Consider the following 27,234-nt stretch of genomic DNA (forward strand, 5'->3'; position numbering starts at 1 on the left):
CAACACCACAAAAAGGTAAAATAAAATTGTACGAGAATACTTGAATAATTGATCATATGTAATAGGAGTGACTCTCAGAGGAGTCATGGAAGTGGTCAGTAGCCTTGAAGAGAATGTTAACAGGTGGAGGTGGTAGAAAGGAAAGAAAGAAAGCCCTGTTCAGGGGCAGAAGAGCTGGACTTAATGATAACATGCTAAAATTCATCCTTCTTTCTTGGCAGCTATCTCTCCTTCAGTGACCCTTAAGATGACCCAGAAATTTGAGTTTTAAGTTTCTCATTTTAAAAATGGAACTTTATTTATTTAGTTATTTAGTTATTTATTTAAAATATATTTTATTGATTTTGTACAGAGAGGAAGGGAGAGAGATAGAAAGCTAGAAACATCGATGAGAGAGTCATCAATCACCTGCCTCTTGCACACCCCCTACTGGGAATATGCCCACAACCAAGGTACATGCCCTTGACTGGAATCGAACCCGGGTCCCTTCAGTCCCCAAGCCAACGCTCTATCCATTGAGCCAAACCGGTCTCGGCAAAAATAGGACTTTATTTAAAATTATGAAATAGTTATTAATAAAGTTATAATGTGTCTTGGATTTGCTTCCAAATAATATAAGAGTATGGGGAGGGCATAAATATAAATGAAGGAATACTGACCTTCAGTTGATACTTGATGTACATGGATGTTTAGTATACTACTTAAAAAAAAAAACAACTGGGGAGTTGGACTCTTTCCAGCTGTATGGATATAGGTTAATATTTTTCTTACTACCTAAGAAAAGCAGCCAACTTAGAGCATGTAGCAGCCAACATAGAGAATGTAGGCAGCCAACTTAGATAATGTAGGCAGTTATGTGCAATCATAAATATTTTAAGACCATTGACTCTATAGTTATGTATGATAAGATTAATTAGAAATGAGATGAACTGAAAGATCGGAAGGCTGTTTAAAAAGGTACAGCAAAAATATATCAAGTGGAAAAGGAAAGAGGGGATATGTGGATTTGATCGAAGGAAGTAGAATTAGCCAATCTTGGAAACTGAGGGAGTAAGTTAAAGATAACTGATGTTTGCAGCCTGGTTGATTGTGGAGAAGGAATACTGTGACCACAAATAAGGAAGTACTGATAAGACACTGGGGCCTGTTGTGTTTGAAGGACTGATAAAACAAGGAGATGGAGATGACCAGCTAACAGCTAGGCATGTGGGATTGTAGGAAAGAAACCATATCATACTGTTGCTCTAAATATATATCAACAAGCTCACCAGAGTCACTAATATAAATGGCCAAAGGAGGAGGGAGTTTTGAGCAGGGGAGAGAAAAAACAAAAGCTGAGAATAGAACTCTTTCCATAGTAAGGAGCAAGCGGAAAAAAGTAAACCGTTAATAAGTGACAGAGAGAGGACTTGAACCCAGGTTTTCTGACTCCAGGTGAGAAATTCAACTTTTGGCAATTCCAAAAATTGTTCACTTTAAATATCAGGTTTTGAGCCCTCGCTGGTTTGGCTTGATGGATAGAGGCCTGCATACTTAAGTGTCCCAGGTTTGATTGGAAAGGTCAAGGGCACATGCCTGGGTTGTGGGCTTGATCCCCAGTAGAACGCATGCAGGAGGCACCCAGTCAGTGATTATCTCTCATCATTGATGTTTACATCTCTCTCTCTCTCTCTCTCTCTCTCTCTCTCTCTCTCTCTCTCTCTCTCTCTCTCTCTCTCTTTCTCTCTCTCTCTCTCAATAAAAAATATTTTTAAAAATAAAAATAAATATCAGGTTTTGAAAGAGAAAATGTTACTACTTTTTATTGCCTCCATGTCTGTAGATATTGATGAGTGTAAAGATGGGACCCATCAGTGCAGATATAACCAGATATGTGAGAATACAAGAGGCAGCTATCGCTGTGTCTGTCCAAGAGGTTACCGGTCTCAAGGAGTGGGAAGACCCTGTATGGGTAAGTTACCCGGAACTCTTATTGAGTAATGAAGTTACTGAGCCTCACCAACTTGAGTAGGACCTCTCTCTATCCTCAAATGCTTTCTTGCCTCAATTAGAAGATTCACAACTTGGCTCAAGTAATTCATAGCACAATGTGAATAACAGTTGACCCTTGGACAACATCGGTTTGAACTGCATGGGTACACGTATCTGAAAATTTTTCAATCAGTGTACGGTCAGCCCTGGCTTTTGCATCTGGGGATTTAGCCAACTGCAGATTGAAGACAGTATTTTCATTCTGCAGCTAGTAACTCCTGTTGTGCAGGACTATACACACTGTTCTGTGCCATTCTATATAAGGGGTTTGAGTGTCTATGGATTTTGGTATCCACAGGGTCTTAAAACCAATCTCCCTGCAGATACTGAGGGATGACTGAGTTTTGGAGGAGTCAAAAGTTATACACAGGTGTTTGACTGCATGGGGGTTGGCATTCCTAACCACCACATTGTTCAAGGGTCAGCTGTACTTAGGCATTTGATATTGAGTTCAATTTACACTGACTTCAAGTGATAATAATAACCACTACAGAGTGCTTACTGTACACCACACATTTCAAAATAAAGTTCTGATATAATTACCATGACAACTTAATCGTGAAGATTATCTCATTGATGTATCTCTCTATGTACATGACATAAATGTTTTCATAGATATATTTCATTTGAATGTGAAGTATACATGTAATATCAAGGTTTAAATATGAGGGATTAAAATGTGAACACACAATTTAAGCACATGGATCATTATTATTTTATTTGCCATGTATTTAGTGCTTACTGTGTGGCATTCCCTACATTAAGAATATCTCATTTAATTTTCCCAATTGCCTATTTGTTTCTATCTTAGTTATAATTGAATATAAAGTAAGGCAATAATACAAAATATCTGTGAAAAGATAATCCTATGCTTTTTATTAAATTAATGCATTTAGAATAAAGAAAGCGACCTATCAAATTCTCCTTATCCTCAGAATATTTAAGAGCGGCAAAAAACGTGTGGACTTTTAAATACTGGCTCCTGGTTTGCATGCTATGCTTTTAAAATTGGTTGCCTTGGTTGCCTACTTAATAATTATTTATAGCAAATTCTTCCATAAAGATTGAGTTCTGTCTTTATGCTGTATGTAACATAGTACTTTGCACATAGCAAATGCTCAAAGTAATACATTTACTCGAATAAATAAATACTAATACTTTTTAATAACAGAAATACACACTATTTCTGTATTCTCTTTAGATATTGTAACTTATACATAATTTAACAACTTGATCAGTCATAACAGTGACCTAGCAGAATGAAATGTGTTTACATGTTCACTAATTTGATCAGAAGTTGAATATCAGGCATTTGTCAATAAAACAATGAAGAAAGTAAGGCATTGCCTTAAAGAGATTAAAAATGTTAATTTAAATTTTTGCCTACTAAAATCGTTTTTAAAGCAAAATTTACTACTTATTTTACTTAATTCATGTTTTTCTTCATGTGGTAATGAATTTAAGAATTTGGTTTTGATCTCTGGTTTTTATACTTATCCAATTGACTGAAAAAAATTGCAAGTGATACTCTGTTGACCTAGGAATAGGAAGAAAAGAAATATTTTTTAATTTTATAGACTTTATAGGTTTATATCTTATTAAGAAATTATTCTATCTTCATGTACTTTTTCATTTTCTTGTAAAAAGTATAATAGGTTTGATTACTAATTATTGATTCAAAAGAAAATAAAAATATTTGTAGTTATATCAACATTCTTGCATCTGAGACTTATGAATGCATGAAAAATTAGAGGCACTAGTGGTCAATACTATAATTAAATGCAAATTAGTAATGTGACTGTTCCACCAACAGAATTAAGATCTATATTAGCTCTGAACTCTAGTTTTTCCAGATTCTAGACCACATTTTTCCATATGTCCCTTTATGTTTCTACTGTACATATGAAGCAGTCTTTAGAGACAGTCATAAAATCTTCCCGTATATTCATAACTGAATGGTTTAAGCTTTCTCAAAAGTCCACAACCGTTGAAAGATGACTGTATTCCTGACTTTGGAGGGTAACATAATGTCTTCAGTTCGTTTTTACAGACTGATTCTTTATTCCTGTGTTTTGTGTATATATCTGTTGTGTTTTTTTTTCTCTCTCTCTTTTTTTTATGTATCATGGCACATGAGCAGACATTAATGAGTGTGAACAAATGCCTAAGCCTTGTGCATATCAGTGCTTCAACACCCCCGGCAGCTTCAAGTGTGTCTGTCCACCAGGACAACATTTATTAGGGGACGGGAAATCTTGCGCTGGATTGGAGAGGCTGCCCGCTTATGGCACTCAGTACAGTAGCTATAACCTTGCTCGGTTCTCCCCCGTGAGAAACAACTATCAACCTCAACAGCATTACAGACAGTACTCCCATCTCTACAGCTCCTACTCAGAGTATAGAAACAGCAGAACATCTCTCTCCAGGACTAGAAGGACTATTAGGAAAACTTGCCCTGAAGGCTCTGAGGCAAACCATGACACACGTGTAGGTAAATGTCAGCCCTCTTGCATGTCCTTTCTGTGGGCTCTCTGATGAGCCAGTTTAAGCATATGTGCATACAAGCACCCGTGTTCATGTGGATGCAGGGAGCTACATCCCATCTTAAATCTTGGGAGGACTCAAAGTTTTAAGACATTTACTCTAGCACCGAAAACTATTACAAGATTCTATTCAAGTAAATGATGTATTTACATGTGTGCAATCTAATAATTTACTGTTTTATATTGACAGTTCTTTGGTCACCTACAGGTGTTGCTAACATTAATGCTGTATAGAAATCAATTTCAGTGGCATCCAAAATAATGGTTTTTTAAAAATAGAATATACATACTGTCCCATAGTATAGTACCATAATTATGGCTGCAGCTGATTGATGTCAAAGCAGTGGTTAAAAGTGAAATTTCCAGTGACTCATTGGGACTGTTTATTCTGTATGACAACCCGCTCCGAGTGGACGGTTGTCCCACACTCACCATAGAATTTTTCAGTTTGATTATTTTTGTATATAAGTCACAGAAGAGGTCGTGTGAGCCAGGACCAAATTAAATTGGTTCCATCACCCTGAAGTATGTGCTTTCAATGTCTTTATCTAAACTCACAAGTCTGAATTTTAATTTGTTTGCAAAAGGGAAGCATAATTTCCATCTCAAAAATTGAAACCTTGTTTTCTGTGAAGTTGCAAGTATTACCATCTGTCCTTCATTTGAATCAGTTTTCTGTGAGTGTTTGCAGTTTGCATGCACCAAGAGGAGTTAGCAAACAGGACTTAGCCCCAGTCTTTGTTCAAGAAAGCAAAGTAGAGAGGGAAAACAGAGGCAAGGAGGGAGGGAAGAAATTCTGTTGAAGAGCCTCTGTTTAAATAGAACAGACCTCTATGCCAATTATATGTTCTTGTATTTTTTTCTTAAATGTTCTACACTTTGCTTATTCTCTCCTAAATATGCTTTCTGTTAAATGTTTCTTTTAAACATTTTTAAATTTTCTTGTCCTGCTGACTTCCGGTTTTGTCTTTTTTCTCTTATTTCTTACCTGTATTCAGCTGGACCCTCAAACTTCTGGGTATTTTAACTTTAACCTTTTTTTTCCTTTAGGTCCATATTTCCCCAAGAATCCTCTGTCCAGATGTACTAATGTACCTGAAGGTTAAGAGAATATGGAATCTTTTTCCTGTGATCAGCTTCCTAGATCTTTAGACAGGACTAGTTTCTTTTACTCCTTAAATGTCAAACGTTAATGCATTTATCAACAACTCTCTACATTTCGTCCCATACAGTGAAGCACTACTGAACCTGTGGGCTCCACTATCCTTACTACCCTGTTTCCCCGAAAATAAGACAATGTCTTATATTATTTTTTGCTCCCAAAGATGCGCTAGGTCTTATTTTCAGGGAATGTCTTATTTTTCCATGAAGAAGAATACGGTACACATTTATTGTTAAATGAAAATAAAGGAAATTTATTACCTGTATACAGTAGGGTAGTACTGTAGTTGTCAACACAAACCAGACAAACTGTGAATCCTACAGTATCAAGAATTTACTCATTTATTCAATGATAATCATGTCATCATCTTCTGGAACGTCATCATAACAATCCAATTCCTGAATTTCCTGGTGAATTTCTTGTGACTCCATTTCTTTCAGAATCAGTGGACCAAATCTCTCATGTTTAGCATAGGGGGGAGGCCTTATTTTCAGGGAGGATGCCTTATATTTCACTCAAAAGGAAACCTGTAAGTAGGTCTTATTTTCGGAGGATGTCTTATTTTCGGGGGAACACGGTAGTATATCAAACACCACTCCTGACTTGCTCCAAATTACTCTACTGGCAATTTTTCATGCCCACAATTTTGAATGCGCTCTTTGTTGGTTAAAACTTTTCACTGTTCTTTTATTGACAGAATTAGCATCTGACATGTTGTCTTTCACATTTTCTTCCAGATAGTCTCACTGAAGAGTTTTCATATCATATTATATCATCCCATACTTCGCCTTCATTTGAGACAAGTTTTTCTCTTCTACTTTTGTTCTTCTGCCCCAAACTCTTTGTTTATGCTTTGGTAAATGAATTAAACTATACTCTATACACATACCATCACCATCTAGCTAACTTCTCAATCATCTGAAATCCCAAGTCATTTTAAGAAAGTATTCTTTATTAATAACCCAATTCTCTTTCTCGACCACAGTCTATGCCCTCTAGTTTCATCATGGTAGAGTCTTATATATGTTTTCTGTTTCTTGGTGTTTATTGTAATATTATGTAAACTAACGTTATGTTTACATAATTCATATCTCCCAAGCCATCTACTGTTTGAGGCAGCTACTGTTTCATATTGAGAACTGATCTTGGAGAATCTAAAGTAAACTTTTTATAACTAGTCAGTTCTTGGATATTTAAGTTTTATTTAAGGGCAACTAATAGATGTGGACATTTAGAAATAGTTCTTAAAATATGGTGAGTATTTTATAGTGTTGTGTTAATAAAGAAATTTACACCAAGATTGCAGACAGCTTTGGAATTATGAGATGGGCAGTTTGTAATAAAACACCAAATGCCTTTAATTAACCATCTGGGATAGATAACTTACAAAAGATTCAAATTAACATATGGAATCATTAGACTTGGGCTAAAATTTAACTTTTCAAGGAATTGATTCTAAAGCTTCACAGAAAAAGGAAGATTGCAGAGCTTCTGGATATACAGAAATCACTGGAATTCTTACTCTGGGACCTGTGATATTGACTATGTGGAAATCACAATCACTTTCATTTCTACCGTTATTTTAGATGGAAGCAGATTATAAAAGGAAAAAGGAAAAGGAAATCACACAAGTTCTGAAACAAATGCTTTGGTTAACTAAAATAGAACAAACACATTGACCCATATTTGATGATTATTTATCATTAGCAGACCTTGAATCATTGCAGTTATATTCTGAGCTATGCACAAAATGCTAATTTTGCTGAGACATTTCGAAGTTTCTATCTGCCTTCTCTTTTCTTCCATCTGACATCACCCCTACTCCCATTTCACATCACATTCTCCTCTTCATTCTTACACTGGTTGGTGTGTCAGCAAATTTTAAAATAATCAAAGCAAAACATAATTGGGACAAGAAATCTGAGGCCTCCCTAATCACATCTCATCCTGAAAGCAAATATCAATTAATTTTCAATTGTCCCCTCTTTTTACTTTTTTTTATTGCTATTTTCTTGGCTTCGTTTAATAATAGCAGACAGATATATTTTTATAGCTTGGGAAATTCTTTCATATATGTTACTATATATGAACCTTCCAAAAACCTATAAACTAGGGAGATTGTATTAGTGACAATTCTGCCTTTTGGCAGAAAAATCAACTGAGATCTTGAGAAGTTAAGTTCTCTGCACAAGGTAACACAGCAATTATATATATGCAGGTTGTCCAAAAAAATGTATACACATTCTTCTATTCTGTCAAAAGTTTGTACTGTGGTGGTTTAGGATATTATACAAATCTGTTTTGTCTGTTACTCCAGCCTTACTTAACTTACTTAAATTGGCCGTTTGGGGTTTCAGCTTATATGTGTTTATACACAGATGTTCATATTTTATAAAATAGTGCAGTTTATATGGGACTCCATTGAAAACAGACCCTGATAGAAAACAGCTCTGAGCATTTTAAACACATGAGTATGAAATCACCAAGAAGTTTTTACAATTTCTATCAACAACTTGTTTATTGCTGGTTCTGTCACAGTTCGCCTTTGTTTTGTGTGGTTATCCACTCCGCTCTCTTTCTCCCCAGATGTTGATGAGTGTGCAAACAGAGACGCCTGCCAGCATAAGTGTAAAAATACCTTTGGAAGCTACCAGTGTCTCTGCCCACCTGGCTATCAACTCATGCTCAACGGAAAGACGTGTCAAGGTGAGACAATGTTGGGATGTTGTTTGCTGCGACTTCACTTAAAACCAACACAGGAGACTGTGAGAAAGTAAATGTTTTCTTTCTTGAAAAATTATGCTCCCAGTTGCTTCCCGCTCTTTCTCATTCCTGTTGACTTATCTTTAAACCTTGCTTTTGCATTAAAAGGTGCAATGAGAAAGCAAGTGGCCAAAGGAAGTAGCTGAGAAACATTTTTGGTGTTATCTCACTTGAAGGTCCAAGAATGCCTAAACTAGTTTATCTCATATATTTTTAAGACTTAATGGGGATAGACCTTTTCAAACCTTTTTTCACAGTTCAGCTATGATGGAAGGGGAAGTGGGAAGAGTGCTCTGTAGATTTACTTCAGTGTTAAGCATTATTTTGTACTTTGGCTTGGAGATCAGTGGGTAGATTGATTAAAAAAAAATCCATTCATTATTTGAGACTACAGATGATATAGAACAGAGTATGTTTTAGCATTGCAGGATACAAAAAGTTCAAACAAATGAATAATATGTAATTTCTGCCCAGACAGCGTGGCTCAGTAGTTGAGCATCCGACCTATGAACCAGGAAGGAGGTTATGGTTCAATTCCTGGTCAGGGCACATGTTCCGGTTGCAGGCTCGCTCTATCCCCAGGTGGGAGCATGCAAGAGGCTGCCAATCAATGATTCTCTCTCATCATTGATTTCTATCTCTCTCCCTTTCCCTTCCTCTCTGAAATCAATAATAATAATAAAAATAATAATAATAATAATAATAATAATAATAATATGCAGTTTCTTTCCTTCAAGATCTTAGATTCTAGTGGAAACAGCCAGGCACAAAAAAGAACATAACATAGTTATATGTGTTATAACATAGCTTTGGACAATGTATAGTAATGGAAGAAAGAAAAACAATATCAACCTTCCCTGGCCAGTGTGGCTCAGTGGTTGAGTCTCAACCCATGAACCAGGAGGTCACAGTTAGATTCCTGGTCAGGGCACATGCCCAGGTTCAATCCCAAGGTAGAGGCATGCAGGAAGCTGCCAATCAATGATTCTCCCTCTCCCTTCCTCTCTGAAATTAATAAAAATATTTTTTTAAAAAAAAGAAAAAAATATCAATCTCAATAGTACCCTTTTTACTCAAAAATATGAAAGGGGCATTGTACTTTGCTAAGGGTATGAGATTGCATGTATATATTAAAGAGAAATAAGAACTTGTATAAATCTTGAAAATCTTCTAAGAAACATGCTCAATTTTGTGGGCAAGACCTTAATTTTATTAATTACGAATTCATTAACATCCAAATTTTATTCATTTCTGTCATGTGCAAAGTGTATCCTTTCTAAAGTACAGCAAATAAAATCTGCGAAAGAGTGCTTAATCAGTAGCAATCAAATTTGGATTGAATTTTCCCTCTGTGAGATTCACAAAAGACTTGCTAGGATGTAGCTCGTGGAAAATGTGCCTCAGAATGAAAAAAAATGACTTTACCTGAGTTACCATGATCGTCCCCATCTCTCCCCCACCCATTCATTCATTCATTCATTCGCACTCTGAGGGCCCCATTGGATCATAGGGGCTGGAGGCGGAAAGTGAACACAACCTTTTGTCACCAAATATTTATTAAGAACTTACCCTGTTAGGAACATTTTACTGAGATTTGAAGAACTGAAGAGTAGGACTTGATCACAGATCTCATAATGTCTAGAATAGTCCTCTGTCTCCCTTATGATTCAGTGAACACCAGGGTTATTGTGCTGTGGCAGCTGGGTGAGGTGAGAGCATTTGCATTGTCCCTGTTTTATAACTTGTCTCCAGATCTTCAACCCAAGAGTCCTTCTGAAGAGGTGGCAATGTCCACCTCTAACTCCACACTCCCTAGAGGTGCACCAGGCACTGCAGAAGGAAGCAGGGTCGACACTGAAGCATTTTGAATAATCAGCTGGTCTGCAAAGCCCCTCAGCCAGATTTTTTTAAAAATACATTTTATTGATTTTACACAGAGAGGAATTGAGAGGGACAGAGAGTTAGAAACATCGATGAGAGAGAATCATCGATCAGCTGCCTCTTGCACACCCCTCACTGGGCATGTGCCCGCAACCAAGGTACCTGCCCTTGACCGGAATCGAACCCGGGACCTTTCAGTCCGCAGGCCGACGCTCTATCCACTGAGCCAAACGGGTCCCGGCCTCAGCCAGATTTTTAAGGGTTACACTATGTCATATTCTCACTTTCTTCTTTTCTTAATTATTCCAATTTTTTTACTGTCTTTGTTATTCATTCGGTATAGAGCATTTTTCAGCTTTCAGCTGAGCCTCAGAGAGTGGAAATAGCATGAAGAAATCAGAAACAGGTGCTATTTGAAATGTTTGCAATTTAAATGGGTTGCGTATTGTGGTTTTAAAAAAAGACACAAAGGAAAACAGTTATGCCCTTTACAGAAGTCTATATTCAAAAGACTAACTGGGAGGCTTTTGGTAGCTTTAGAAAGTGCTTAAAACATTTACAAGGAACAAAAGACTACTTCTCATTCTCATGTGCATTTTGAAGCTTTATGCACTAGTGTTAGAAATATCAGTGCTGCCGAAACCGGTTTGGCTCAGTGGATAGAGCGTCGGCCTGCGGACTAAAAGGTCCCTGGTTCAATTCGGATCAATGGCATGTATCTTGGTTGTAGGCACATCCCCAGTAGGGGATGTGCAAGAGGCAGCTGATCGATGATTCTCTCTCATGGATGTTTCTAACTCTCTATCCCTCTCTCTTTCTCTGTAAAAAATCAATAAAATACTTTTTAAAAGAAATATCAGTGATAAAAGGGAAACTAGAATGAATTTGACATTGAACAAGGACAGAAACTCTAGTGAAAAGTAGAAGTCACGAGGCTGCAAAATGAAAACAAAACACACACCCAATTATGATTTGCCCAAGAAGACAAGGAGAGAAACAAAAGAATTCTTGCCCAATTGGTGTGGCTCAGTGGTTGAGGTTTGACCTATGAATCCAGGAGGTTGTGGTTCCATTCTCAGTTAGGGCACATGTCTGGGCTGTAGGCTCATTCCCCAGTGTGGGACATGCAGATGGCAGCCCATCAATGACTCTCTCTCATCATTGATGTTTCTATCTTTCCCTCTCCCTTCCTCTCTAAAATCAACAGAAATATTTTTTATTCTTTACGCAAATTTTAATCACCACTAATCTAATTCTAAAAATTTAAAAACACTATATTGGTATTGCCTTTGAAATGAGCATTCGAAGCTATCCAGGTTTTCAAAGTCACCCATGCTATTTATCAAGAATCAGAATTCTGTAAAATAAGTGTTTCAAGTCTGTTTATTCTAAATTATATATAATCTATCCAGAAGCACTTGGTTAAATGCATTCATATGTTCTACAGCTATTTATAGGGAAAAAAATTTTTTACCTCATCTTGGTATCTTTTTCTTGTAGCAATAATGTTTAAAAACTAGCATCACCACAATGTCAAATAACAGAAGGTAGCATGATTTCTCCATATTTCTTGGCTGTATTGTAAAGGCCAGTGAGTAGAAAGATGAGCAGAGAGAGTACAGTGGATGTCTGTATGGTGCCTAATCCTGAAGAAAGAAGAATAGACAGAAGATGAAGGCAGTCCCCTGCCCAGAGCTCCAGTGCTTATGAAGGCTTTGCTGTGAGAAGAGTTACATTATTAGGAAGCTAAGGACACACACTTTGTCTATCAGGTCCTGACTTTCCTTTATAGATTCGCATTTAGCTAATGAAAATATGTGATAAGGTAGCTGGTCTTATGCACACAGACGCGTGTCCAGGTTTGGGTCTCCAGGCCCCCATGTTTCTGCATGAGCTCACTGTAAAAATTACAGCTCAACTAAGATATGGAGAATGTGTTTTAAGACAGCAAAGAAGGAAAGCTAATTGAATTTCACTCGCATTCCCCTAGAGGGCTTTTCACTCCATTTGGAGGCCATCTTGTTTTGTCAAGGAGATAGAATCATAATTAGAAATTGGTTCACAGAGGCAATAGGCGAGGTTTGACGGAAATAAAAACTTGTTTCACAGAGTGTTCCAATCCTGTGGGAAAACTAGTCCTAAGAGAAACCTAGTAATAGGAAGCACAATCAGAACTTAAAAAACAAAATACTGGGGAAGGCTCACTCAAGGTTCACAATGTCCTTTAAATTTTTAGCTGTTTTTTTTTTTTTTTTTTTTTTTTTTTTGTGTGTGTGTGTGTGTGTGTGTGTGTGTGAACTAAAGTATTATTTGCTTTATAAAACTCAAATGCACTCTATATTCCAAATATAAAAGAACACCAGAAAGATCTTGATAGCTTCCCTCTACTTTCACAGTGCTTTTTTTTTCTATGTCCTTTCACATACATTTAAAAAAAAACAACACACAAAAACTTATCCTCAGAGCAATCTGGGAACAGTACACCAGGTATCGGGATCCCCACTTTGTGACTGAGGAAGCTTAGGTACAGCAACCAAATTCATTCATGGGGAGGAGAAGACTAACCCTCAATATGCCAGTCAGATGTCCACCTGCTGCTCTGCTGGCCTATTCTGACCGTGTTGCTGACTCTGCATGTTCCTTGTCCTGTTGCTAGATATTGATGAGTGTCTGGAGCAGAATGTGCGCTGCGGGCAGAATCGCATGTGCTTCAACATGAGAGGAAGCTACCAGTGCATCGACACGCCTTGTCCACCCGACTACCAACGGGACCCGGACACAGGGTAAGTCTCGCCTTCTCTTCCCAGACATGCTCTTGAACATCCTTCTCCCTCTCCCTCCTTCACCACCAACTCTGTCTCTAGCCGTGTTTACCACTAACTTACAGGAAGTCATAATCCAAGGGGATTTGGGGTAACAGTGTGTTCCTTCTTCAAGGAATGGGCAAGAAATGAACTCATCCTGCAGTCCCCACGGCGACCCAATCTATCCCGCAGGGCCACCAAGGTTTCCCGGAGCCGCCTCCCCAGCATGGAATCCGCCATGCAACATCTAGAATTACGCCTCAGCCACGAGCATTTTATGGGGTGTCTGCCTTTCCGTGAAATTTCCTAGTGTCCGTTTGTGTTACCTCAGAGCTTGGAGGTCTCTGAGCACTGAGAGCATTCCAAGAAGGACCTTGGCTCTCACTGTGATGACTCACGGCGACTTAATGAGAGAATGGAGATGAGCAAGTGTGAGTCAGTAGTCTGCCCGTTCATACATTTCCTGCTGTCTGAAACACTGTCTTCTCTGGGTTCCGAATAAACTACTCTTCCATCGACTCCCTCTCCTTACAGAAATGTTCTACTCTGTTCAGGTACCAAGTTAATGGGGTGCTTGAAATCAGAGATAATGCTCCTCATGAATAGGACCTGCTAGTAAGAAGATAGATCTGAAACCAGATGCTGGCCCAAGCTCAAACTCTGCTTTTCCGATCAGCAGTGGCTCCCAGCTTCCTGTAACAAGGTCAAGTGTGGCCTGCCCAGGATCCACCAAAATGCTTTTCCTAACTGGTCTAAGGGGAATAAGAAAGGGAGGGATTAAAAACCTAGACTTATGAAATGTCTACAAATACTAAGACTGAGGAATCTAATAGTATACATATCTTCAGAAAATGACCTTTTGTGCTTTTTTTTTTTTTTTTTAAGTTTACCCTTTATTACCAGTGATTTCTGGCAGACAATTCAAAAGTCATGATGACTCCAAAGCAGCGAAGGTGGGCTCATGACAAAGAAAGTTCAGTGTTTCTCATCTAAAGTAAGGTGGCTGACAAATACAAAAGGGAGGGTTTCTTTCCCCTCTCCCCCCAACCAGGAATCCTACTTTAACCTTTCATTATTTTCAAAAAATAAACCAAATATTATCAATATCTACTTCAGCTGTCCAACAGTGTTGGGGTAGATGTTAACATTTTAAAAGCCTGCCTTCCCTTCTTTAAGAAGTACCGTTTCCAGTAAATGTACCGATGCTTCCATTTCCAAAACTGGCTTTTGAACGTTTCTCTTGTGGTACTCATCCTTACTTCCGTGGTTCAAAAGCTTCTGACTCTCATGGAGCTGAGAGATCGCTCTTTGACTCTAGACCAGCACGCTGTCATAGCCCTCTGGCATCTGGTTTGAGTTAGCGACCCTGCACGTGGGGGGAGCCTTTCTGCTCTTGCAGGCAGGCTGCCTCCTGCCTTCGGTGCCTGAGCGTTGTCATGGATCAGCATCACCTGCATCATGTCTCCTCCTGCCTCCCCGCCAGGAAACTATATATGCGCCTCATGTGTTTGTTGTCCTCAGGTTCTGCCTCAAGAACTGTCCACCCAATGATCTGGAATGCGCCTCGAGCCCATATGCCTTGGAATACAAACTTGTCTCCCTCCCATTTGGAATAGCCGCCCATCAGGATTTAATCCGGCTGGTTGCATACACGCAGGATGGAGTGATGCATCCCAGGACGACGTTTCTCATGGTAGACGAGGAACAGACTGTTCCTTTTGCCTTGAGGGTGGAGAACTTGAAAGGGGTCGTGTACACCACACGACCGCTCCGAGAAGCAGAGACCTACCGCATGAGGGTGCGAGCCTTATCCTACAGTGCCAACGGGACCATTGAGTACCAGACCACGTTCATCGTGTACATAGCCGTGTCTGCCTATCCGTACTGAGAAGCTCGCCAAAGCAAACCCACATATTTAAACTGCATTAATCACGGGAATCAAGTTCGCTTCCAGGTTACCATCTCCTTCCTGCACGGTCGCAACCTTGGCAACTTGAAAATGGTGCTATGCTCTGTTTTGGGTGCATTCCTTGGTACTGCTGAGGTGTTTTCAGGATCCCACCATGGCCACATCTTTTCCTGATGGTCTAGAAAAGCCCCGCACCCTCTTCTTTATTTATTACACTGGAACAGTCACTTTCCAAAGATGATCTCTGAACATGTAACGGGACACGTCGGTGATGTTTTATGGTGGCACAGTAGCTAAGATCGTTTCTTTTAAAAATATACAATAAACGAACTATGATGATAATTCAAAGCCAAGTAGATTTTTGTGCATTTGGCCATTTTACAGTAATGAAACTGGTTGCTATGTTTCCTGAGCAAAGCTTACGTAACTTATGAAGGTGCTTTCTTAAAAAAAATAGTATTGATACTTTATTATAGGACTTAGACACCTCTTTTCACGTTAAAGAAAAAAAATACCACTTGTTTTAGAAATATAGTACAGCTTCTAGAAGGTTATGATGACCCCAAATGATGCTCACTTTGAACATCCAAAATAAGGATATTACTTTCAGTGAACCATTTATGATCCTAGAAAAAAAATATTACTTTGTCCTCAGAAAATTGTTGATGGCATGGATCTTTGTTCATATATTTTGATATAATCTGCCATTAGCTCCTTCATTTTCACATTCCATAATTGTTTTTACCTTCCTATCAGTTTGAAACCATTTTTTTTAAATATCCATGGGACAGTTTTCTTTGTTTTTCTTGAAAATTTTCAAATGTTCAATTAGCATAAATGTTAAACGTCAATACACTGTACGTGGTGGTAACAGACTCTGGAAGCAATTGCCAAGATGTATTCTATTTTTATGAAGTGTACATATATTACCTTAGTGTGTATTTTCTATGTAATATCTTGATGAACTCTTTTATAAAATTATTTTATAAAAATATAATGTTACAGGAAAACCAGCTAAAATAAAATTTTCACATCCTTTGTCTTAACTTTTTTGAAAATAATCTGAAATTTGTTTCCTCACAGCTATCACAGGGAATGAAGTGTATAGCCACATCCACATATGTATGTGGGTATGTGGTATGTGTCATGATTTAATCACCACAAGAAGCTCTTGAGTAGGAAATGCTGTATTGTTATTCACATTGTATAGGCCAAGATCCTGGGACTCATAAGTATGTAATTTCCTTAAGACAGCACAGCCAATTAAGTGGCAGAAATATCATACCTTCTACCTCTATGACCGCTGACGAACAGTTTTCTCACCTAAATAATTTCTTTATATCTTATCTCAAATAAATCCATCACCTACCTATAAGAAGTAATAAACTAGTGAAGGCCTAATCATGGCCTGTGATAAAGGATTTTTACCTAGAATCACATTATTCAAAGAAACCTGGAAAAAAATCATCTGAGTCTACAGTCGGCAGGTGGTTGCCTAACTCAGCGTTTGCCAAAGAATATTCTGGAGAACATGAGTTCAGTAAAGATATTTTGAGTCAACGGGCTCCATGATTAAACAAGTCTGGAAACATTGTAGAATATGTCTTCCTATTAAATATTTACTGTGAACACCAACACTGAAGGATCGTACCATCTCAGTAGAAAATAGATTTCATTTGTTCAAGTCAAAATGTTCCCCAATATATCGTAATAACTCCCTGAACACTTGGAGAAATGCTGGTTTAATACAGTCAAGACATCTGTGTGACTCCTGGGGCCTTGGAAAGGACACTCACAGCCTATTTGGTAACCAGTTCCAGGTGGTGCCTGACATGTCCCATTAGCACATGACCCTGATTATCGAGCTTTCTAAAATTAAACCACATTAATTGTTCTCATTTCCTTTGTCCAATGTTCTGCAAACATAGAGTGACCATCCATGTACTGAGCAGTCATTGATAGGAATAGACTTCTGGTTACTACTCTATTTAATTTGGATAGTCCTATGTGAAGCCAGAAGATCCAGCCAGAATCTTGAATATAACCTGGTACCTCTGACAAAACTATCTTTAAATACCTCGTAACCATCCTAGTGGTTGAGCAGAGATAGGCAATGATATCAATTATCAAACCTGTCTGTTCCCTTTGGATGACAGAACAGGGTGTTGAAGCATCAAGCAAAGCTGTAGGGAGCAAGACTATGTCTTGTGTGTTACAACTACAGTCCTCAGAGCCTAAAAATTCCAAGGACCACGGAGGGATGACTAGCAGTAAAGAAAATATTTCCAAAGGGCAGAAACCAAATTGGAAAATGAGAAATCTAGTCATCGGTAATATTAGACTCAAATACATACAATCCCTTACATGTCGGATGAAGTCTACCTACAGTACAGTATAAGTAATGAACCTAATGGTAATAGAAGAAGACCTATGATCTGCACTGGTGGTCAGCAAACTTTTTCTGTAAAGGGAAAGATGGGCTTTATAGGCCACATGGTTTCTCTTGCTACTACTCAACTCTGCTGTTTTAGCACAAAAGCAACTACAGACAATATGCACACATGCGTTTCCTGTGTTTTGTTGCTTTGGGTGGGTGGGGAACAAGAAGGGGAACAAAGAGGGTGGATCCTGGTAGAAAGTCATGTGAACAAGAAGATGGACTCCACTAGTTGCCTTTGGAAAAAAATTTCCCATGATTTTACCAACACACAAGCTCCCTACTCACAAATTACAAGGAAAAACTGGTAAAGAGGGCCTATTTTATCTTCCTCTCCTGTGAAGACTTGTATCCATTTTTGCTTGATTTCACAGAGTAATAATATGCCCATAGATTGTGTGTGTGTGTGTGTGTGTTGTGTGTCTTTTAGGGGAAGGGTGTTATTTGACTCAAGAAGAGCCCTGTGTTCTAACCACCCTAATAATGTTTCTAATGATAATAATGCACTTTGACCCAGTGGGACAATTGCTTTCTTTCTTTCCAGGCATGCTTCGGAGGACAATGGGTCAAAGAGAAAGGCTTTAGCATGATTTTCTGGGTGCTAGGAGGCTGCCCTTGTGCACTAGGCCACTTGGTTCTCATTCTCCTGGGTTTCAGGCTCCCAACAGTACCTGATTTTCAGTCTTGGAATTCACGTAAATTGATCTCATATTTCCAGTTTCCTCCACCTCCATGTCAGACAGCAGGATAGAGACCACTCATTGGACACAGGCCTTGGACCCTGAATAAAGCGTTTCCATATGTGGAGGTGGTGCCTGACATGTCCCATTGGCCCTGGCTTATTCCACCTCTCTAGGGACACAAAAAGAATGTATCAGTGTATCAACATATTGCCCAGGTATCTAAAACACATTTTCAAAATGTCAAATGATCCTTGATGACCAGTGTGCTGATTAACTGCGGCTGTCCAGGGGTCCTGGGAGGAGACAAGCTGAGGCCAAGTCTTCAATGTGTAATCACTGCTCCACTGAGTCAGAAAGCTCGGTGCCAAGCTGGAGCAGCGGTAGGACATATAACTAACTGGTCAGGATGATTGTGGTTTCCCAATCATCGTCCTCTGCCAAGATTCTGTTTCCAATTCTCTATTCTCAGAGGAGTGGCCTGGGAATTTGGAAATCCTCACAGTGGTTTCAGGATGAGCTCCTCCCTCCCATTCTACCACCTCAACCTTCATGCTGGCCATGATCCAGCTCGGCTGCAGCTGCTTGTTCCCCTCTTGGTTGGTCCTCCCATCCTTCACATCAGCCTGTACCCAGTGGCAGAGTTACCTTCTACTAGGATTGGTCTCTCTCTTTCTTGGAACCTTCAAGTCATACTTGCAAGTGATGTAGAGATGAGATTAAGCTGCAACCAAGCCCCTCAACTAACTGCTGTGGCCACCCATTAAGTTTTCACAGAGATATAAAAACTTAAGACAAAAACATAGGTTCCTCTTGAGCTAAGACACCTGCTTACACTATGAGTAGAGCCAAGGAACTCGCCAAAATCAGACTAAGGGATATTTTTTGGTTTCTTTTTCCTGGGACTTTCTAGGGAAGGTTGCTTCCCATTGTTGCACGGGAGATGGATGGGAGAAATCAAGAGATTTCAAATCTCAATGGAGAAAGCTCAAAGAAAGAAACACACCAAATAAGGAACCCAAGCTTTTAACCCTCCTGTTCATTCCATAAAATGTGCCATTCCTGAACACCATGGGGCGGTTCCAGAATTGTCACTGACAATGTGGCAGCTGAGACATCAACAAAAGAATTTTCTTTATAATAAAGAACTTCCAAAATAACACATTAAAAAATTCTACATTAAACAACTTTACTATCTGTAAAAAAAAAAAAAAAAAATTAAATAGAAAATTTAGATGGGCATATGTCTCTTAGCATAAGTATCTTGGTCAGATTCTCCACAAGCTTGCCTGCATGTTTATACACTTTATACTGATTAAAGTATACATTTTGTAATGTAAAAAATATTAGCATCCTGGCAGCTTCACATGGTCATCCTTCTGTGCACACATGCCCCTGGTGTCTCTTTGTGCCTGCAAAATTCCTCTTACAAGGACACCAGTCAGATTGGATTAAAGCCTGCCCTGACTGCCTCATTTTAACCTAATCACCTTTTTAAAGGTCCCATCTCCAATTACAGTCACATTCTGAGGAATTGGGGGTTTAAGAACTCAATAAATGAATTATGGGAGCACACAATTAAGTCCTTTAAAATAGTATATGGTAATTATATGTTTACATGATTCTTCTAAGTTAGCAGTTTTCCACCGTGTGCTGCAAGCATTTTTAAAGCATTCAATACCTGACTATTTAGTGATGGGCACTGACCTCTTCTCTTAGAATGTGAAATAAAAAATGACAACAGCCAACACAACCATAGCCGTCCTGACTTGAACCAGAAATATAGTTCATATAATAGAATTGGGTCTTATTGGTCATGGTGCATAATAAGATTGCATCTGATTGGTTAATTCTTGGTACTAGAAATCCCTGTATATAAGTATAGGCACCTGATTTTTTTTTTAAGTCTCCCTCCATCACCATTTGTTCCCTCTTTATCCTCTTCTAACTCCCTCACACCCTTTTCCCTCTGGTAATCAGTATATTGATGTCTGTTCCTATGAGGTTTTTTTCTTTGCTTAATCCCTTCACTTATTTCACCCAGACCTCAACCCTCCTCTCTTCTGACAGCTGTCAGTTTCAGTTTGTTCTCTGTGTCTCTCAGTCTGTTTCTATTTGTGTTTGTTCATTTATTTTGTGCATTGGGTCCACATATGAGTGAAATCATGTACATGTCTTTCTGTGACTGGCTTTTTTCACTTAGCATAAAAATCTCCAGGTTCATCCATGCTGTCACAAAAGGTAAGATTTTTTTTCTTCTTCTTCTAATATTTCTTCTTCTTCTTCTTCTTCTTCTTCTTCTTCTTCTTCTTCTTCTTCTTCTTCTAATAGTCTATTGTGTAAATGTATCACAATTATTTTATTCACAAACTCACCTGAATGTTTACCTGATGGGCACTTGGGCTACTTCCAAATCTTAGCTATTGTAAATAACACTGAAATGAACATAGAGGTGTATATATTCTTTCAAATTAGTGTTTTGGGTTTCTTCAGATATATCCCCAGAAGTGGAATTGCTATGGCCTTGAAGTAGAGTTTGATATCAGGTAGCGTGATTCCTCAAATTTTGTTCTTCTTTTCAAGATTGCTGTGGCTGTTTGGGGTCTTTTTTGATTCCATATAAAATTTTGGAATAATTATTTTAGTTCTGTGAAATACACCATTGGATTCTTGATAGGAATTGTATTGAATCTATAGATTGCTTTGGGTAGTATGGACATTTTAATGATATTAATTATTTATATTCATGAACATGGTATATGCTTCCACTTATTTGTATCTTCAATTTCTTTCTTCATTGTCTTATAATTTTTTGAATACCAGTCTTTTACATTCTTGGTTAAATTTATTCCTAGGTGGGAGCTTTTTAATGCAATTGCAAATGGGATAGTTTTCTTAGTTTCTCTTTCTGATAGTTCATTATTGGTGTATTAAAATGCAACTGATTTCTGGATATTTATTTTGTATCCTGCTACTTCACTGAATTCATTTATCAGTTCTAGTAGTTTTTTGATGGAATCTTTAGGTTTCTCTAGATACAGTATTGTGTCATCTGCAAATAATTATAGTAGTTTTGTGATTTTTACCTTCTTTGGTTATTTATTAAAAGGAAGAAAGCAAATCAGAAATTGGTAAGCATGGTTGTTTGGGGACACTGAGCCTGTTTGCTCCACCAGAAAGCTACAGCGTTATACCCCAAGAAATACAGCGTAAGGCGATTAACACTCTTTTCTCCCTACCCCTACCCCCACCCCCAGAGGGAGACGAGGATGTGTGCAATAAAGTCAAAATGGAGAAGGTACTTAACCATAGAGGCCTGTCAGTCTAACCTAGGGAAAATATCATAAGCTAGGGAATAGACCCCATCAGAAGCCTGCTGAAGACAAAGTTGGACTTTTCCCGTGGTGGGACAGAGGGATATGGGACTTTGGAAACCCAGGGGCAGGGGCAGACTTCTCGAATAAATCTTGCCACAAGATCACAATCTCCCATGCATGGGTCATTGAAATTCTTTCCTCGGGATCCCATGGAAGTGCTTAATTTCAACCGACCCCAGTTTTACTTCTTCCTTTCCAAATTAGAGCCTTTTATTTCTTCCTCGTGTTTGATTGCTGTGACTAAGAGTTCCAGTACTGCGTTGAACAAGAGTGGTGAAAGCGGGTATCCCTGTCTCGTTCCCAATGTTAAGGGAAACATTTTTAGTTTTTGCCCATTGATATGATGTTGGCTGTGAGTTTGTCACATGTGACCTTTATTACATTTGCGGTATGTTTCCTCTATTCCCGCTTTGCTGACAAAGGTACCTGGTGTTTTTTTTAAAGTCACTCTGGAGCAAAAATGAACAGTTAGTTACTGTTACTTTGTTTGAGGAGTAAATTAATCAAAATTATACCTATTTTTTGTCAGTTTTAAACAAAATAATATTTTTTGTGTGCTGCAGAATTTTAGTAATCAGTTTATGTGTACCATGAGATGAAAAAGGTTGAAAATTGCTGTTCTAGGTCCATACCAATGCATTTGTTAGTTCTGTATGTCCTGCACTTACTGTGGTACCTGGCATAGAGTAGGATTGGATGAATGTTTGGTAAATGTATGGGTAATTTACATATGCCTAATACATTTGTGGTCAGTGTGATGAGTTTCATTGATTTTCCTGGCATTAGGGAGAAAGAAAGAAAGCCTCTATATTGAGTATTAACATAAAGACACTTGAAAGTTGCTCAAACGCTCTTCCTGATTATATCCTTGTCTCCAAAATCAAAGATCCCTGAAGTTATGGTTAATGGGATTAAAACTGGCAATTTTATGCCATTCTATACCATATCCCTTTTATTCTTATGTGTGGATTACATTATCATGGCTGTTTAAAGAGTTAACATTTCAGTGGAGCCAACTGGAACTTGGGTTACAGAGGAAGACCAAATGAAAAATTTAGAAAAAAGGGTGGTTACTAAATGAATCAGCTGTTTTGAAGTCAAGAAAAAATGAGATTAAAAGAATTGGGCATTACATGGAAACATCTGGATGGCAAATGAAAAATGTTGTCCATTTTCCCAGAGGGTTGTTCTATACAAAACTTCACCCCACACCACCCCCTCCACCCCTGGATTTGAACTTCTCTTGTGTGGTCAGGGCCTGGAAAACAATAATTTGCTAGTGCCAAATGTTCATAGCTGCCTAGAAGGCAAGACTGTGTGTGTCTCCTAAGGCGTTTCCAGGATATGGACAGTAGTATTGGAAGCAGTAGTAAAAAATATGTGTCATGGCACATACATGCTTGTCAGTGCATTGCATATATCTGGGTATTTATCACCAAGAGTGAGGCAGAGCTGGAAATAGTTCAGTTCATCTCATCATGATGAACTCTGTAAGGCATCCTATACTTTGGTATAGAGAAACGTGCTGAAAAGATTGTGTCACATGCTAAAGACTCACTGAAGTGAATTAGCCTTTGAAAGGTTCTGTTCACACAGTAGGGAAGCAATGGGATGCTTTACACACAAGGCTTTCATCTTTCCCTTCTTTGAAAACTAAACTTATGTGGTATCTTTGGGAACTTAAGGGATATTCTTTAAGTGACTTGAATATTCACTACAGAGAGAGTGCAAAGAGATCAAGCATGATTACTACCTATAAGTAATTCGTACCTGTAATTAAATACCTACAAACAGGATTGCTTTAGTTTGTCTCATCATAGACTTCTTTCCCATAATATAATACTAAGTGATATGACAAGGAAAGACTAAGCACAGGGTAAAATTAAGAAACATGAATAAATGCCCATATTCTAGGTGGTGAAATTGAATGAGTTTTAGTGTCATCCTCTTAAACAAAAATGCTCCTCACATTTAACAAGGTACACTTACTGGCACACACACACACACACACACACACACACACACACACACACACAAAAAAAAAAAACAAAAAAAAAAACAGAACAGAACTGTATCAGAAACGGGGTTCCCTCACAAATTTGAGGTTTACCAACCATTGCTTCTCTAGCAAAAGCCTACATCTGGCCATTAAAAGGCAAACAGGGTCTTTGCTAAGATGATGAAGAGGATGTTTGTCTTCATGATAATCCTCATTCCGGGTCTGAGATCAAAGGTAGAGGAAATAGAGCTCTTGGTGGCATTTGGAAACCATCACTCTTAGCAGGCAAACTTTTTAAGGACTTGTTGTCAAGTGAGATTAAAAGCAAGAATAAGGTTTATTAAATGGACAGTAATAAACGTATCAAGCTAAGTGTGCTCTATCTTGTTTGCAATTGTTAATTTCACTTCGGGAAAGAAAAAAACAAACAAAAAGCCATAGCTCACATTATCTAATTACACTCTAGGAAAATCTTTCTTAAAAAAAAACAAAAAGATTTTAGATAGATAGAGACAGAAGAGACAGACACAGGCAGCAGGGGCTTTATCCCCAGGTAGCAGGAAAACGCTTTTATTCAAAGCAGGTGAAAATGATCAAGAAGTAGTAGTTCTCTATTCACTCGGCTTCTTGCCTTTGGGGTAGTGGTTCACAGACTAAAGTTAAAGCATGGAGACACTTTAATCCTGCTCACACCTCAGGACCTTCATTCCCATGAACTGACTTTTGAATACCAATTGCTACATCTGGATTCCGAACAGATGAAACTGAGCTTTCTTAGCCTCCATTTCGAACAGGCACATGCATCTGTCCTCAATTGACACATACCCGGCTAAAATGTTGCAGCATTGGTTGGCCTTTTGTCATTGCTCTCTTGACAGCAAAATAGCTATCATCTGGTTCAGTTGGATCAAAGGAGGACATGCATTTGATGTAGGGCTGTTCCTTTACAGCATAGCACTTTGTTAGTATTACCTCTTTGGCAACGTGGAACGGAGATGAAAAATAGGCATTCTTTTGATATGCAACAAAAACAATGACCAGACCTACAGCATGAACTGGACTGCTTGCCTAGTGGGCTCTCTCAAACTGCTACTTCCACAGTTCCTTCATTCTTTGGAGGTTAGGTTTGAGGAAACCTTAAAGTGTGAGCCAAAAACAACATGAGAGAGAGATTGTTAATACATCTGCTCCAATGGGGAAATGAGAAAGGACCACAATTTAGCTGCAAGTCCCAATATGCCAAACAGTAGGGCTTGTTTCAGGCTGTCCTGATCTAATCAAAGACCTCTGTTTCAGAAATGTTGGCTACCACAATATGTTCACACATAGTATTACTTTCCAAGCTGGGAGATTTAGAGGTCAATTTTTACATAAGAAGACATTGAGTTCCAGAAAGGATGAATGGTATGGGTATGAGCAAACCAAGTTGTGTAGATTCCCTCCTTATGTGGGATGCCACTCAATAAAGCATTTTCCAGCCATTTCATTTTGGTTGAAATGAAATTTTAAATATTTTACCTTGGCCACCTGAGTATGAATAATGAAAATCATCCTAATGAAAATAAATATGAGGAAGAGTTTGGAGGTGGTGGCTAGTTGTGAGTGTGAACATATGGTATAGAAACAAAGTAAGATCATAGAAGAAGAAATGAAGAAGAAAAATAGTGCTTCTTGTGGGTTCAATTTTTATTCCCCCAAAAGATATCCTAATTCCAAGTCCTCTTGTGAAAATGACCTGATTTGGAAATGAGGTCTGTGTGGGTGTGATAAAGTTAAAATTAGATCGCTGGGATGGTCTCTAATATAACATGACCAGTATCCTTATAAGAAGATGGAAGTGTCATATGAAGAGACAGATACATAGGGCAAATGACAAGTGATGACAGAGGCAGAGACTGGAATGATACCCCCGCAAGCCAACCAACATCAAAAATGGCAGCCTCCATCAGAAGCTAGGAAGAGGCAGCAAGAATTCTCCACTACACGTTTCAGAAGGAGTGTGACCCCGTGGACATCTTGATTTTTGCACTACAAGCCTCCAGATCCTGAGAGAATAAATTTTTTCTCTTTTGAGCCATCTAGCTTTTGGGAAACTAATACAGGACTCATGATGAGGAACCTAAACATGAGGTCATCTAACTGTACCCTGATGTGAAGTAGAAATAAGGGGCTTCACCTATCTGCTCGAAGGACTATCAAGTTCAATATCTTCTTATCCTTTTAAAAATCAAAGCAATCTGTGCTGATGTTAAGCTTTCCAACATCTCTCCCCTTCCTCCGAGTGTTACGGAGATCTGTGAAGCCAGCTTGGTGATTTCATTTGCCAGTTCTTGCAATAGTTCAGGATTTAACCTGTTCAGTCCGAGAGGCCTGAACTCATCTAAGGCAACCAAGTGAATATCAACCCACCATTACACAGTAGTTTTAATCTTTCTATCTTCTTCAACCTGAAGATCGTCTTGTCAATAGAGCCAATTCCATTTGGAGATGTTTCATTTCCCCATAATAGCCGTAGTGGACTTGAGTCAGTTTTTTGCCTAACACACAGCAACCTGCCTATTTGGTGGAGTATTTTGCATTGTGTATAGGATTGCTGGTTTACAGAACCTTATCCAGTCCCCCCGCTCAGCAGTCAAAGTAAAGAGGACTCACCTCTTGCCATCCCCCTGCACAGGACTTTGCATAAGGCACAAATGACACAAAGCAACCCAAAGGTTGAAGGGATGGCTGACTTATTTGAGGCACCTTTGTATTTGTACTTTGTCAACTGCTACATCCTGGTCACATTGTCCTGCCAAGAAGTCATTATAATATTTCTTCTTTCTTGCTTCTGCTTTTTCTTCAGCATAGAGTCGTATCCTGTACATACTTTTAAATTACCTCTTTGTCATTTAAGAAAGATTCCTCCATGTGGAATTACTGGGTGACAACCACTCCTGAGGTTTCTGAGACATACCTCCAAATTGTTCTCAGTACAGGTTGCACCAATTTACTTTCCCAGGGGCAAACACCTTCATTTTTGTCAACTTCATAACACTTTATTGTAAACTTACCTATATGTAAGTCTGCCTAGAAACAGACAAGGATAAGCCGATGTTTTTCCTTAACTCTAATTCTTATTAGAGTTCTAGTTTAGAAACTTGAGTTTTGCCCTGGTCAGTGGCTCAGTTAGTTGGAGCATTATCCCATACACCAGAAGGCTGCGAGTTCCATTATAGGTCAGGTCAAATTCCTAGGTTTCAGTTTCAGGTTGGATCCTGCTCAGGGATTGTACAGGAGGCAACCAGCCAATGTTTCTCTCTTGCATCAATGTTTCTCTCTCTCTCTCTCTTTCTTTCTCTAAAATCAATTAAAAATTTTTTTAAAAACTTGTGTGTTTTTTATTAGCCAGTATACCCCTGTACCTATACAACAAATAAAACCTAGTCATGTGCTTAATAAAAATTTAAACAAATTAATATGAATTTATGTCTGAATGAGACCAGTTTGAGGAGTAGAAACCAATGACATTACAGAGAACATTATCAAAGCTTGGGTTTTTATGTGTGTGTTTTTTTCCAAAATAGAAATTCTCTTAGTAAGTAATAGGACAAACAAGTCAAGTAAAAAAAGTGTACACTATTGGGGGAAGGGGTACTGGGGGTACAC

At 38.5% G+C, this 27,234-nt stretch overlaps 1 protein-coding gene across 3 annotated transcripts in view; it reads left to right on the forward strand.

Annotated features, from left to right (window-relative positions):
- The window catches only part of HMCN1 (hemicentin 1), a 343,610-nt gene extending 327,472 nt beyond the window's left edge, over window positions 1–16,138 (forward strand). For 2 of the 3 annotated variants that reach the window (XM_084866564.1, XM_084866566.1), the window contains 5 exons: window positions 1,823–1,951; window positions 4,172–4,522; window positions 8,323–8,442; window positions 13,037–13,163; window positions 14,706–16,137. In XM_084866564.1, the coding sequence (XP_084722690.1) occupies window positions 1,823–1,951; window positions 4,172–4,522; window positions 8,323–8,442; window positions 13,037–13,163; window positions 14,706–15,072 (1,094 nt within the window). In that variant the 3' untranslated portion in view covers window positions 15,073–16,137. Of the gene's footprint in view, window positions 1–1,822; window positions 1,952–4,171; window positions 4,523–8,322; window positions 8,443–13,036; window positions 13,164–14,705 lie in introns of all 3 variants that reach the window. The other variant, XM_084866565.1, reaches the window with a different exon arrangement.
- The last annotated feature ends 11,096 nt before the right edge of the window (window positions 16,139–27,234 follow it).

The sequence above is a fragment of the Pipistrellus hanaki genome (genome assembly GCF_964339955.1).
Source record: "Pipistrellus hanaki genome assembly, chromosome: 18".
In the NCBI taxonomy this organism is placed as follows: domain Eukaryota; kingdom Metazoa; phylum Chordata; class Mammalia; order Chiroptera; family Vespertilionidae; genus Pipistrellus; species Pipistrellus hanaki.